The sequence below is a fragment of the Oncorhynchus mykiss genome, chromosome 13 (genome assembly GCF_013265735.2).
Source record: "Oncorhynchus mykiss isolate Arlee chromosome 13, USDA_OmykA_1.1, whole genome shotgun sequence".
In the NCBI taxonomy this organism is placed as follows: domain Eukaryota; kingdom Metazoa; phylum Chordata; class Actinopteri; order Salmoniformes; family Salmonidae; genus Oncorhynchus; species Oncorhynchus mykiss.
The window spans coordinates 3,571,497-3,584,966 of record NC_048577.1 but is presented as its reverse complement, the minus strand read 5'-3'; the positions used below and the strand labels follow the sequence as shown (position 1 = coordinate 3,584,966).

General features: G+C 44.7%; 1 protein-coding gene across 4 annotated transcripts; it reads left to right on the top strand.

The window, feature by feature from the left end:
• The first annotated feature begins 586 nt into the window (after nucleotides 1–586).
• On the top strand, nucleotides 587–12,005 carry LOC110524887 (zinc finger protein 585A). 4 transcript variants are annotated; one of them, XM_036942160.1, is made up of 8 exons: nucleotides 587–699; nucleotides 2,403–2,605; nucleotides 3,874–3,978; nucleotides 5,256–5,351; nucleotides 5,507–5,617; nucleotides 7,238–7,370; nucleotides 7,494–8,347; nucleotides 8,447–12,005. In XM_036942160.1, exons 1-8 carry the CDS (start codon nucleotides 678–680, stop codon nucleotides 10,298–10,300), a joined length of 3,378 nt encoding a protein of 1,125 aa, XP_036798055.1. In that variant the 5' UTR covers nucleotides 587–677; the 3' UTR covers nucleotides 10,301–12,005. The 4 variants fall into 4 exon arrangements, with proteins under 4 accessions (XP_036798055.1, XP_036798054.1, XP_036798058.1 ...); XM_036942159.1 differs by having other exon boundaries at nucleotides 7,494–12,005; XM_036942163.1 differs by lacking the exon at nucleotides 587–699 and having other exon boundaries at nucleotides 2,562–2,605; nucleotides 3,874–4,073; nucleotides 7,494–12,005.
• The last annotated feature ends 1,465 nt before the right edge of the window (nucleotides 12,006–13,470 follow it).

Genomic DNA, 13,470 nt, shown 5'->3' with positions numbered 1-13,470 from the left:
CACATGACTACCCAGACTGTTTGCATTGCCCCCCCCTCTTTTACACCACTGCTGCTCTCTGTTGTTATCATCTAGTAGTCACTTTAATAACTCCACCTACATGTACATGTAACCTCGACTAACCGGTGCCCCCTCACACTGACTCTGTACCAGCTATATTGTGTGCAAGTAAAAAGAGCTCTACAGTACCATTAGGCCTATGGGATTAATTATATGGAGGATGTGCTGCTCCCGAGTGGCGCAGAGGTCTAAGGCACTGCAACGCAATATAGATTTTTGAATGACCTACTGATCTACTTCAGTCTTATCAATCACTTATACATATGTAATAATCTCTCACCAAGCTTGATGACTGTGTGCATTTTGGCTTCCTGTTTGTTGTTCTAAATAGAGACGACTATAAAGCCCATGGGTCATATTGGATTGTGTATAAATGCATTGGACCTTTAAACAAAACCTCTTTCTCTGAGAAATTGTATTGGTATAAAATAATTGAATTTTCAATACCTTTTATCAATGGTGCCAATAATTATGGACGTGACTGTAAATGAATCGTTTGACACTTTTCTATTATTGCATGGGGGACTTTTATTTTGAAATTCACCCAAATTCCGTGACCCGGATTTGACCTGTTAGTGCTACTAGCAAGAACACGTATCTAGCTAACAAAGCTCGAAATGCAACATCTCAAGGATAAAGGTAACTAACTAGTAGCTAGACAGTAGTTAGCTATCGTTGCAGTGTGGTAGCATCTGCAGAGAAATGTTCCTAAAATTGTTCTCTCTTTGGCCTCTGTCTCATAGCTAACTAACTAGCTAGCTAAAGTGAGTTATTTAAGTTGCGATCAAGTGATAGCTAAGCTAGCGAGCTATATAAACTAGCCTATTACGAATTCGGCAGGAACATTTTTATCTTGTCATTTTCCGTGGAAGCTTCACGTTATGTCAAGAGCAGCATTTGTATTTATTAGGGATCCCCATTAGTTCCTGCCAAGGCAGCAGCTACTCTTCCTGGGGTCCAGACACACCAAAGCACCCAGATTACATATAAAACAGTGAACTATATTTGTACTGAACAAACTAAAGATAAAACAGTACGTCATATAACATCTCTACACCACAACACAAAATGTAAAATACCCCCATACAATTTTGAACATTTTATTTAACTAGGCAAGTCGGTACTAGAACAAATTCTTATTTACAATGACAGCCTAACCCGGACGAAGCTGGGCCAATAGTGCGCCACCCTATGGAACTCCCAATTACGTCTGGTTGTGATACAGCCTGGAATCGAACCAGGTGACACCTCAAGTTCTGAGATGCAGTGCCTTAGACAGCTGCACCACTCAGGGAGCCATCTCCAGATGCTTCTCTTAATTGCCTATAACCACAAAACATAATAGCGTCCGTTTCTATGGCGATTTAAAGGTGAAGTCTCAGAAATACACAATGAAAACAGGAACCGATTGTCTTTGAGGAGGGTGGATATTGAAATTCAGTCTTAGCTTCATGGATACCGACATGAGTGCTATGGGTCTGTAGTCATTTAGGCAGGTTACCTTAGCTTTTTGGGGGGGCACAAGGACTATGGTGGTCTGCTTGAAACATGTAGGTATTACAGACTCGGTCAGGGAGAGGTTGAAAATGTCAATTAAGACACTTGTGCCGCGCATGCTCTGAGTACACGTCCTGGTAATGTCTGGCCCTGCGTCCTTGTGAATGTTGACCTGCTTTAAGGTCTTACTCACACAGTCGTCCGGAACAGCTGGTGCTCTCATGCATGCTTCAGTGTTGCTTGCCTCGAAGCGAACGTAAAAGGCATTTTGCCCATCTGGTAGGCACTGGGCAGCTCACGTCTGGGTTTCCTTTGTCGTCCGTAATAGTTTGCCGCCTGCCACATCCGATGAGCGTCAGAGCTGGTGTCGGCTTCATATCGAACACTGAGGCAGGTGTGAGAGAAACAACCAGCTCTGGGAGCCCTTTCCAAAGGCCATGCAATATGATTGACTGAAATGCATAATTTGAGACTTGCCAACATTCATGCAGACTCCTACATAAGTCTGCACTCCAACATATGGGAAGGGTAGCCTAGTGGTTAGAGCTTTGGACTAGTAACCGGAAGGTTGCAAGTTCAAATCCCCGAGCTGACAAGGTATAAATCTGTCGTTCTGCCCCTGAACAGGCAGTTAACCCACTGTTCCTAGGCTGTCATTGAAAATAAGAATTTGTTCTTTACTGACTTGCCTAGTTAAATAAAGGTTAAATAAAATATAGACCTCAGGGATAATTAGCAACATGGTATCATTTGGAAATTACTAACTTTATTTCTGTACTCTCAGGTTGACTTCCCCAGGGAATGGCCCACAAACAATGTCTCCTTTTCTGAATCTGTGCCCGTAGGTCCATTTTTTCCCCCAGCGTCTCTGCGTCTTTTGGTTCCTCCGCTGCGGCTGGTGTCTGCAGCTCTATGGCAGGTTGTTCAGCGGAGAGACGTCATGGACTACGGCTTGGTGGAGGAGTTTGTCGTCACAGTGTTGGACGTAGTCCCAGATCTGATGAGTTACAGGGAGAAAGTCCAACTCATCATGGGTCTGAGAGCACAGGTGAGAGATGGGGCTGATGGGTGGAGAGGGTGAAGGAGAGATGGGGCTGATGGGTGGAGAGGGTGAAGGAGAGATGGGGCTGATGGGTGGAGAGGGTGAAAGAGAGATGGGGCTGATGGGTGGAGAGGGTGAAGGAGAGATGGGGCTGATGGGTGGAGAGGGTGAAGGAGAGATGGGGCTGATGGGTGGAGAGGGTGAAGGAGAGATGGGGCTGATGGGTGGAGAGGGTGAAGGAGAGATGGGGCTGATGGGTGGAGAGGGTGAAGGAGAGATGGGGCTGATGGGTGGAGAGGGTGAAGGAGAGATGGGGCTGATGGGTGGAGAGGGTGAAGGAGAGATGGGGCTGATGGGTGGAGAGGGTGAAGGAAAGGTGGGGCTGATGGGTGGAGAGGGTGAAGGAGAGATGGGGCTGATGGGTGGAGAGGGTGAAAGAGAGATGGGGCTGATGGGTGGAGAGGGTGAAGGAGAGATGGGGCTGATGGGTGGAGAGATGGGGCTGATGGGTGGAGAGGGTGAAGGAGAGATGGGGCTGATGGGTGGAGAGGGTGAAGGAGAGATGGGGCTGATGGGTGGAGAGGGTGAAAGAGAGATGGGGCTGATGGGTGGAGAGGGTGAAGGAGAGATGGGGCTGATGGGTGAAGGAGAGATGGAGCTGATGGGTGGAGAGGGTGAAGGAGAGATGGGGCTGATGGGTGAAGGAGAGATGGAGCTGATGGGTGGAGAGGGTGAAGGAGAGATGGGGCTGATGGGTGAAGGAGAGATGGAGCTGATGGGTGGAGAGGGTGAAGGAGAGATGGGGCTCATGGGTGGAGAGGGTGAAGGAGAGATGGGGCTCATGGGTGGAGAGGGTGAAGGAGAGAAGGGGCTGATGGGTGGAGAGGGTGAAGGAGAGACGAGACTCAGGAGAACCCCTTGTTTCAACACCGGGGGGGTGAGGTCACTTCATTAGATGCATGTAGTTTGGTTATAATCTGGGTAATTCTATAAGAAGTAATTAGCTTGAGAACTAGCCTATACCACATTGCATTGCTATAGAAATGGATATAGTCCCGTGAAGAAGTATTCTCCCAACGGCACCGTTTCCATAGACACGCTGCCTACAACGCCGTGCTAAAACGGCACCGTTTCCATAGATACGCTGCCTACAACACCGTGCTAAAACGTCTCCGTGGGGGAAAGGCTCATCTCAGCTGTAGTCAATACACTGGTTTTGTTTTCTGGAATTCTTTAAAAAAAAAATAAAAAAAAAAAACTTTTATTCCCATCAGCTGGTTCTGAAGTTGTTGTTCTCAGAACACCTCGCCGACTCTGACACCATCCAGTCACACCTGAATAGGATGAAAACCTGTAGCATCACTCATAGGGACAACCAGGTGAGTGTCACTCAGAACACCTCGCCGACTCTGACACCATCCAGTCACACCTGAATAGGATGAAAACCTGTAGCATCACTCATAGGGACAACCAGGTGAGTGTCACTCAGAACACCTCGCCGACTCTGACACCCTCCAGTCACACCTGAATAGGATGAAAACCTGTAGCATCACTCATAGGGACAACCAGGTGAGTGTCACTCAATGACATTGTAACTCTGCTGGTATTATTTGTAGTGGTTGATACCAAACCATAGCGACAGAAACACGGCTCACCTTTGTATCGGTGTCATAATGGCTTCTGGGACAGCATGGCCAGCGCCATTGAGGGATGTCTCCATTTTAAAGAAGTCCATTTTCTTCTTAGTGTAAAACTAATATTGGTGATGTACCGCCCCCTGCAGTGCTGGGGTCTTGAACCGAATCGAGTGTGTCATTCATTTAGTGTGGCCACCAGATGGCGGTCCTATAACATAAAGCCATTTAAAAACAATAGCACTCTTTATGAAAAAGAAGACATTCGCTCTGATCATTGGCTGATCGCTCCCAACCCATAGGAATCCCCACCCAGTTGACAACTTAAAAATGGTGGAAGCCTTCGATGTCATTATCCATGCTAAAATGGGTTATATCCATCCAGAGTCTTCATTTTTAACTCTATGGTTTTTAAATCTTTACAGCTGTCTCAACCCCTGGGGGGGGGTAAACTAGTTATGTAACGGTAAAAGAAATAGGTGGGTAAAGGCTGATCCCTGTTCGCGGGTAGTAAGGTAACGCTCCCTACACTTTCAATGCATTCTTTCCCACATAAGTTGGGCAAACGCTCACGACAAAAACACAGCATTCACGCAGCATTCACACAGCATTCACGCAGCATTCACACAGCATTCACACGGATTTCACACGGTATTCACACAGCATTCACACAGCTTGAGATTGTGCCATGTGCTCTGGTTAGCCAGGCAAGGTGTTTATAGATGCTGGCTCTTTTGATTTATTCACTGTGCTATCCATACTTCCTGTTATTCACTGTGCTATCCATACTTCCTGTTAGTCACTGTGCTATCCATACTTCCTGTTATTCACTGTGCTATCCATACTTCCTGTTATTCACTGTGCTATCCATACTTCCTGTTATTCACTGTGCTATCCATACTTCCTGTTATTCACTGTGCTATCCATACTTCCTGTTATTCACTGTGCTATCCATATTTCCTGTTATTCACTGTGCTATCCATACTTCCTGTTATTCACTGTGCTATCCATACTTCCTGTAGATTTGTGATCCTGAGGTGGAGGCATCAGAATCCCACTTCCTGAAGCTGATTAAAACGCTGCTGGAAGACCCAGTTGAGAGAGAACGCTTCTTTCAGGTCAGTGACTAAGTAGCTGATTCTGTTGATGATGATGATGGTGATGAGGAGGATAATAACTCCAAGGTGTTGAATGCTTTGTCAAGGTAATGTTCAATGCTTAGATTTTTTTAAAAAGCACTGTCCTATTCTCTACTTCTTTGGTTGTTTCCCAGAACGTTTTTCCAGAGGAATTCGGCCCAAAGTATCACTCTGCACTGCAGACTCTGGTGTGGGAGTTCCTCTCCAGACTGGAGAGGCTGCTTCCAACACCGACCCTTCAACAGGTACCACCATAACGTCTTAGTATCTTCATCAGCGCCGGACCGAGGCTTCATACATCAGGGTGATGCCAAACATTTACAAAAATGCAAAAATATCCATTAATATTCATTGGATGCATAAAAGGATTTTTATTTTACCTTTATTTAACTAGGCAAGTCAGTTAAAATTCTTATTTTAAATGACGGCTGGGTTAACTTTCTGTTCAGGGGCAGAACGACAGATTTGTCAGCTCAGGGGTTTGAACTTGCAACCTTCCGGTTACTAGACCAACGCTCTAACCACTAGGCTACCCTGCCGCAAGGTATATTTTATACCATTGTGCGTTTTAATACCATTCATGCATATTGTCAGCGTCCTGGAAAAACAGTTTATTTTCAGATGTATTAATGTGGTATACTTCAGCAGCCACACTTTAAATATTGAACAGCTTCGTTTTGCCTTGTAGTTATTCTTTGGAACGCTACTCGTCTAACACCGTCTCTAAGCCGTTCAAAACTTTAAAACGTGCAGACTGGTCTGGAATAGTATGCTTAAATACACCTTTTTCAAACCATTTATACTTTAAAAACTATTAAATGTTTTTTCCTCCTAAAAAAAACCAAACTTAATCCACTTTAATGGAATTTCTTCCAACATTCAAACGCTTCTATTGTTGAATACTCCCGTGACTTTCTGTTCACTGTAAACATTGTCACTTTTGATGCAAATCAGCGACTTTGACCACTTTCCCAACAACTTAGACAAAAACTTAAGAGCATACAACATCTTAAGGCTGTTTTATACTTGGCCTAACGACGTGTTTGTAGACTATTACAATTTCGACAAGTGTCGTTGGTCAAAACGACATTTCATTTTATACTCCGGTGGACTGACTGTCGGTTTCCATGTTCATGTTGCAGACGTAAAACTGAACTTTGACCTCCGTTTTCGGAGTCCGTTGTCATGGTTACCAGAAACGAGAGAGGGCACACGTTCTAAAAGATCTTTAAGTAGAATGCCCTGCTTTTATTTCGTCACATTATTTAAATCTTGTTGTAATTTATCTTCCTGTAGTGATGGATACAAATGAGCTAAAGTTAAGACGTTGTCAGCTATGCTCTGGTCATTATTTTAACTGGCTAGGCAGCTAGCTAACAAGCTAGAAACAAAAACAAACATTTTTTAGGAAGTTGAGGTTATGATATTATAGAACTGGATCTGTTGACATTGTCAAGCCCTTCTCTTTCCCTCAGACTGCATCTTGGTTTCTACAACAAGTTAGACAAAAAAGTTGTGTATGAAATCCTAGTCTACTCTGCTTTTCAAATCTTAAAATCACAACACTTCTTCCACTACCACAAGAATACATTCAAATAGCTCAAGCAAGTCACACAATTTTTCTTTATGGACAATTACAATCTAGTTGCTTGTATTAAAAGTTCACAAGGTAATTTGAATTCCTTTTATTAATTATACTACAGTCAGTAAACTTTTACAGGACGTGGATGGCAATAACAGCTTTTTTTTATGTAAAAAAGACAAATAATAGTCAAAAAATGTAAATCATTGAAACGTGAGTTTTTCTAGGGCAACGAGGTTATGATATTATAGAACTGGATCTGTTGCCATTCTCTTTCCCTCAGACTGCATCTTGGTTTCTACCTGACCCCTCTGTCCTGGAGGAGTGTGGGCAGTCTGTGCGTCACCCTCAACCTTTGAGGACCCTTCTCCAGTACCACACCAACCTTTCTCCAATCCCACATGTTGAGGCCAATGGTAGGAGAAGAAGACTTTTGAAAAACGAGGGAATTATATTTTTATGTTCTTTACGTTTTTTCGACATTCATGTTTTAATATGGCCTTTTCTTCTTCTCTTGTCCTCGGCTCTGTCATCTGGAGACAACCACATCCTGTCTCCATCTCCCCGAGAGTCATCCACTGACCAAGCTGACCCAGAGATCCAATCAGAACCCATACAGACATGTATGACCATTCAAAGCCCTGCATCATATTGCTGTGAGTCAGAAATGACACCTTCGCTGGATAACAGGGAGAGTCAACGAGGGATGAATTTAGACCGCACTGCAAATGTCGTCATTTTGCCTTCGAATGAAGAGGTAGAGTGTGTCGACAAGGAAACTCTTGACGAAGAGAGCGAAATGGATCAAGCTTTTCTTCACCTTCGCGCTGACAGTGGGCCGAAAATCCAACCGGGAGCTCACCGCTTCGAAAAGGAAGCGCGGGACGTTTCTGATTGGTCTACGTCCTGTCGGCTCCGTCAGCCCACGGTGCTGCTGCACAGACTTGACATGACTGATACGCTGTCACCTGTGTCAGAGGCCTTTCCAACGCCGAGCAGAGAGAGGCTTCAGATTGACAATGTGGCGACCCAAGGACGGAGAGGAGAACGGGTCGTATCACAAAAGAGCGAGAGGAATGTCGACGTAGAGCCCTCAGATAGCCCACCTCGATATCCTCTGGTCCCTGGCCCATGCCGGACTAAGGGGCAGCCTAAAAGAAGCAAGCGTGTCAAAATATGCTCCTTGTGTGGGAAAACTTTCAGGGAAGCAAAGGATTTGACGGCGCACATAACATCTCACACTGAGCAGAGGCCTTACCAGTACACCCTGTGTAGTAGACAAGACGTTGAACACCGTGAGGACTTGCAGAAGCGTCGTCAGAATGTGTGTGAGGCGGCAGCTCAACCAGAAGAGGATAACGCGTCTGCTACATCGACGGGGGATTGCACAGAGATATCTCAGCCCCGACCAGGAGCTCACCGCCTCGAAAAGGAAGTGCAGGACGTTTCTAATTTGTGCAGGACATCGACATCGACGGAGGACTGCACAGAGATATCTCAGCCCCGCGACACTTTACCTCAGAGAAGGCACATGACAACCCAACACGGTAAACCAAGACAGTCTTCCAAAGTCACCAAGTGCTCCGTGTGTGACGAGACCTTCAGTAAGGCATCGCACGTGGGAAAGCACGTGAGATACACACATGGGAAGCTCCTGTGCCTCAACTGTGGGGATGTTTTTGAGAACTCCACTTTGAGGAAACACAAAAAAGTGTGTTTGAAGACAAAGAAACGTCTCTCTTGCTCTCTGTGCGGAGACACCTTTGATCTCTCTGAGCCAAACGAGCGTGAGGACGTGAACCCACAGCAACTTCCGAGCGAGGCTCTTCCAGAGGCCGGCGCCGTTTTGGCAGCAGTAGAAAATTCAACAGAGATACCTCAGCCCTCAAACACAACACCCCGAAACCCAACCACCTCCAATGCTCTGCCCTTTCAGCTAGCTAATCATTACAGAAAATGCCTTTTATGTAAAGAAGCTTTTGATCACGGAGAAGACCTGAGAAGACATCTGAGATTTCAACATGGTGTACTTCCTTACCTGTGTTTTAAATGTGGGGAGAGTTTCCAAAGCGCCTCTGATCAGAAGGAACACTCGGACCAGTGTTCCGGTCGAAACATTCCAGAGTCCAGGAAGTGTCCCGGTTGCAGGACGAGGACTTCTCAATATAGACAGCAGCAGCAGCAGCAGGAAATGACAAGTCAGGAAGTGAACCTTAAAAGACACCAGACAGCCTGGCCGCCACTACATACAGGGGAAAACGAGATGGAGATCCCACAGTCCAGCAGCACAGACGTCGACTTCTCAAATGACTCTCGGCAACACCGGCTAAACCAATCCGTCGATCCATCAAACTTATTTGTAAGGTGCTTTTTCGATCAGCGAACTGCTCTTACAGTAGGCCGGTCTAGACCCCGGAGAGCGAACCGCTGTGATGAGACGGACTTTCAGACACAGCAAGACTTTAATGAGGAAGTCAATCCAAGCCAAACCCTAAGGGAGGTTGACCCAGCAGGTGGAGGCACATCTCCGCCTTCAAGGGGGAACGGGATAGAGACTCCCCAGACCCACAGTACTGAATCGCAGAACTCAACAACCTGCGCCGCTTCCCCCACTCTGCCCCCTGGTGTGAATTTAGATTCTAGAACATGTCACGTGTGTTCCAAGAGTTTTCGTAGGAAACAATCCCTGATTTTGCATCTGAGACGTCACGGTGAGGGGGCCATTAAGTGTCCCATATGTTCAAGGTGCTTTGGTCGCAACAGGGATTTAAAGTTTCACCTGGCCAACAAATCAGGTTGTGGGCCAACGCGGCGTAATCTTACCACCGTAATCGTTCCCACAAAAGACACGCCGGTCTTCACCTGCCCCGAATGTCTGCAACAGTTCACAAGCGAAAAGAAACTGAAATCCCACATGGTATGTCACACAGGAGACGGGTTCTCCTGTAGCTTTTGTGGCAAAATGTTTGCTGGACACAACCAATTGAAGTTTCATATTCGTTGTCATAGTTACAGGCCTTATCTATGTGACACGTGTGGCAAGGACTTCCCATCTCAGAGTGCGTTGGAATCACACGAGCGCGTGCACACAGACGAGCGGGCATACTCTTGCACAGACTGTGGGAAAACCTTTAAGCGTAAGGGTACGCTGACACAACACCGACTGATTCATACGGGGGAGCGGCCATTCGCGTGTGCTCTCTGTCAAGTACGCTTTACCACCAATAAGCATCTGAAACTGCACATGATGTGTCACACGGGGGAGAGGCCTTTTAAATGTCCGCTTTGTGGGCGGGGCTTTAGACAGAAAGGCGATTTGAGACAACATCAAGCTTTGTGTTCCTAGTTGCCTTTTGGGGGGCTCAAGAGGTTAAGATAAAAGAGTTCTTACGTTCTTATTGTGTCTGTCAGTATTCCGACGTTCTAATTCCGTCTCACCCTGCGTTCATAACATCTGGTAAATTTGTGACTACCAGCAATCCGACTGTGTGAAGAATCCACTTGAACGCCTCTCCAACTACTTGTGAAGGAAACGTATCTGTCCTCTCTGAGCTTCCGACTTCTGCCACATGCGGAACTCTTGACGTCACAAAGGAAATCACCTTTGATAACAGCATTTTTTGGCAGTTAAATGCAACAACAAAACATTATTTATATAAAAAAAAAAATCTATTAATATGTTTTTTTGAAAACAAGTTAGTGAGCAGGTTGCTGTACATTCAGTTTGTGGTTGAAACAGTTTTGCCATCCAGCCAATCGGAGTTTTCTAAATTGGTTCAAAGCATGTGAATGTACTCAACTCGTTGCGCCCAGTTTCCCGTTTGTCGTGAAGGCAGCATAAAGCACGTGCATGGGAAGTGCCGCAGGTGCATTCCATTACGGTTTGGAATTGAGACTTCAATTTACGATTTTGACGAGGTTATCAATTAGTCTATTAGACCAATGTCAATGGGGATGTTTCGAAATGCAATAGACCTTATACCACCCGTCGCATAAATAAGGCCAATTAAGTACGACATGAATGGTTGAATTTTTTTTTTGTCTTGCACAATTGTCCATGGCTGTCTTATTGCAACGATCCAGAACGTTCTGAGAGTTGATAAAATATTTTCGGGTTATCTGATTGGAGGAATCACTGAAGACTGAACAACGCTGATAGAATGCTGTTGTAACAGATCTCTCAGTGGGCAGATGTTCCATTTGGGTACGTTGTTGGGGAGGATGATGCACTGCCCAGTTTCAAGCACACAGTGTAGAAGTCTGAATACTGCGGCTCGTGCCAGTAAATTCATAATTCAGCCAACTCTGAAAAGAACACTAGTCATTTTGATTTGTGATATACACTAACCAGATGTATTTGTCGGGTAAATTAGATTCCTGCTGGGTGGTTCTTATCAACAGACTAAAACCCTTCTACCTTTTCCACAACAAAAACTGATTCTTTGAGTTAATTTGAATTCTCCATATTGAAGGAGTTAGTTTTGAATTCTCTATATTGAAGGAGTTCATTTTGAATTCTCCATATTGAAGGAGTTCATTTTGAATTCTCCATATTGAAGGAGTTCATTTTGAATTCTCCATATTGAAGGAGTTAATTTTGAATTCTCCATATTGAAGGAGTTAATTTTGAATTCTCCATATTGAAGGAGTTAATTTTGAATTCTCCATATTGAAGGAGTTAATTTTGAATTCTCCATATTGAAGGAGTTAATTTTGAATTCTCCATATTGAAGGAGTTAATTTTGAATTCTCCATATTGAAGGAGTTAATTTTGAATTCTCCATATTGAAGGAGTTCATTTTGAATTCTCCATATTGAAGGAGTTCATTTTGAATTCTCCATATTGAAGGAGTTCATTTTGAATTCTCCATATTGAAGGAGTTCATTTTGAATTCTCCCTTTTTGAATGAAATAATCTAATATGTTGAAAAATGTTTATTTTTTTTAATTACAAACTTCTTAGCTTTGTAAAACAGCCAATTGTATATATCCTTTACAAAACTGCAACTATATGTCTACAAGAATTGTAATAAACATAACAGCAACCCATGCACTATCCTCAATTTTGTCATCCTTCCATTTTGTACGTTAGAATTTGTTCTACGCTGTAATGAACGGTTAGAAACACGTCAAAACGAATCACTTTGGCCTCTCCCCGATCTGTCTTCGTGAAAAGTTATCCACAACAGGTTCTGAATTTACATCCATTGTACAGAAATGATTATTCTGTGGGAATCATTCTTAAGGTTTTGGTTGTTACAGGTAACTGCCAAAATAATGGAAACAAAGCAGGCGCAGCTACACAGGTGTGGTTCCTGAGTTAATTAAGCAGTTAACATCCCATCATGCTTAGGGTCATGTATTGGTATAAAAATGCCTGGCAGGCAATTATTTTGGCTACCATGGCTATGCTCTCATAGGGTGACAATTCCCCCCATCCACAGGGCACGAGTGGTCACTGAATGGTTTGTTGAGCATGAAAACGATGTAAACCATGTGCCATGGCCGTCTCAGTCACCAGATCTCAACCCAGTTGAACTATGGGAGATTCTGGAGCAGGGCCAGAGCCAGTGTTTTCCCACCACCATCAACAAAACAACTAATTATTGAATTTCTCATGGAATAAGGGTGTACTTATTAACTCCAATAGAGTTCCAGACTCTTGTATAATCTATGCCAAGGTGCATTGAAGTTGTCCTGGCTCGTGGTGACCCAACACCCTTATAAGACACTTATGTTGGTGTTTCCTTTATTTTGGCAGTTACGTATGTCAGTCATGAGACACGGGCTGAATTAACACGATAAAGCCAACATGATTGAAAGCCACAATCATTTCTATCTTAATAATCAAATCATTTTCGGGGTAACAAATAAGTACCTTACTGTGATTGTTTTCAATTCAAATTGTCAAAAAATAAACAACAATTCCTTCTCAGCAAAGAGCAATTTCTCAAGCTAGAATGTTTGCTCAGACTGTCTGGGAGTGGCCTCAGTGGGGAGGTGAAAACAGAAAACCAGCTGTTATTGGCAGAGAAGTTTGGAACTCTTATTGGTCTATTAACTAATTTACCTTCCGGTGATGTCACCAGGCAGGGTATTTTATTAGGATCCCTATGAAACATACATAATACAGAACATTAATAGACAAGAACAACTCTTCAGGTCCTGGAACCCTCTGGTCGGGTCCTGGACCCCTCTGGTCGGGTCCTGGACCTCTCTGGTCGGGTCCTGGACCTCTCTGGTCAGGTTCTGGACCTCTCTGGTCAGGTCCTGGACCTCTCTGGTCAGGTCCTGGACCTCTCTGGTCAGGTTCTGGACCTCTCTGGTCATGTCCCGGACCTCTCTGGTCGGGTTCTGGACCCCTCTGGTCGGATCCTGGACCTCTCTGGTCAGGTTCTGGACCTCTCTGGTCATGTCCCGGACCTCTCTGGTCGGGTCCTGGACCCCTCTGGTCGGGTCCTGGACCCCTCTGGTCGGGTCCTGGACCTCTCTGGTCAGGTCCTGGACCTCTCTGGT

Excerpts from the sequence above, each read along its gene's own strand:
- LOC110524887 (XM_036942159.1), top strand. The coding sequence starts at position 678 with ATGCAACATCTCAAGGATAAAG. Across the intron at positions 5,352-5,506 it reads AGAGAGAACGCTTCTTTCAG|AACGTTTTTCCAGAGGAATT; the intron begins GTCAGTGACTAA and ends GTTGTTTCCCAG. Across the intron at positions 5,618-7,237 it reads CAACACCGACCCTTCAACAG|ACTGCATCTTGGTTTCTACC; the intron begins GTACCACCATAA and ends TCTTTCCCTCAG.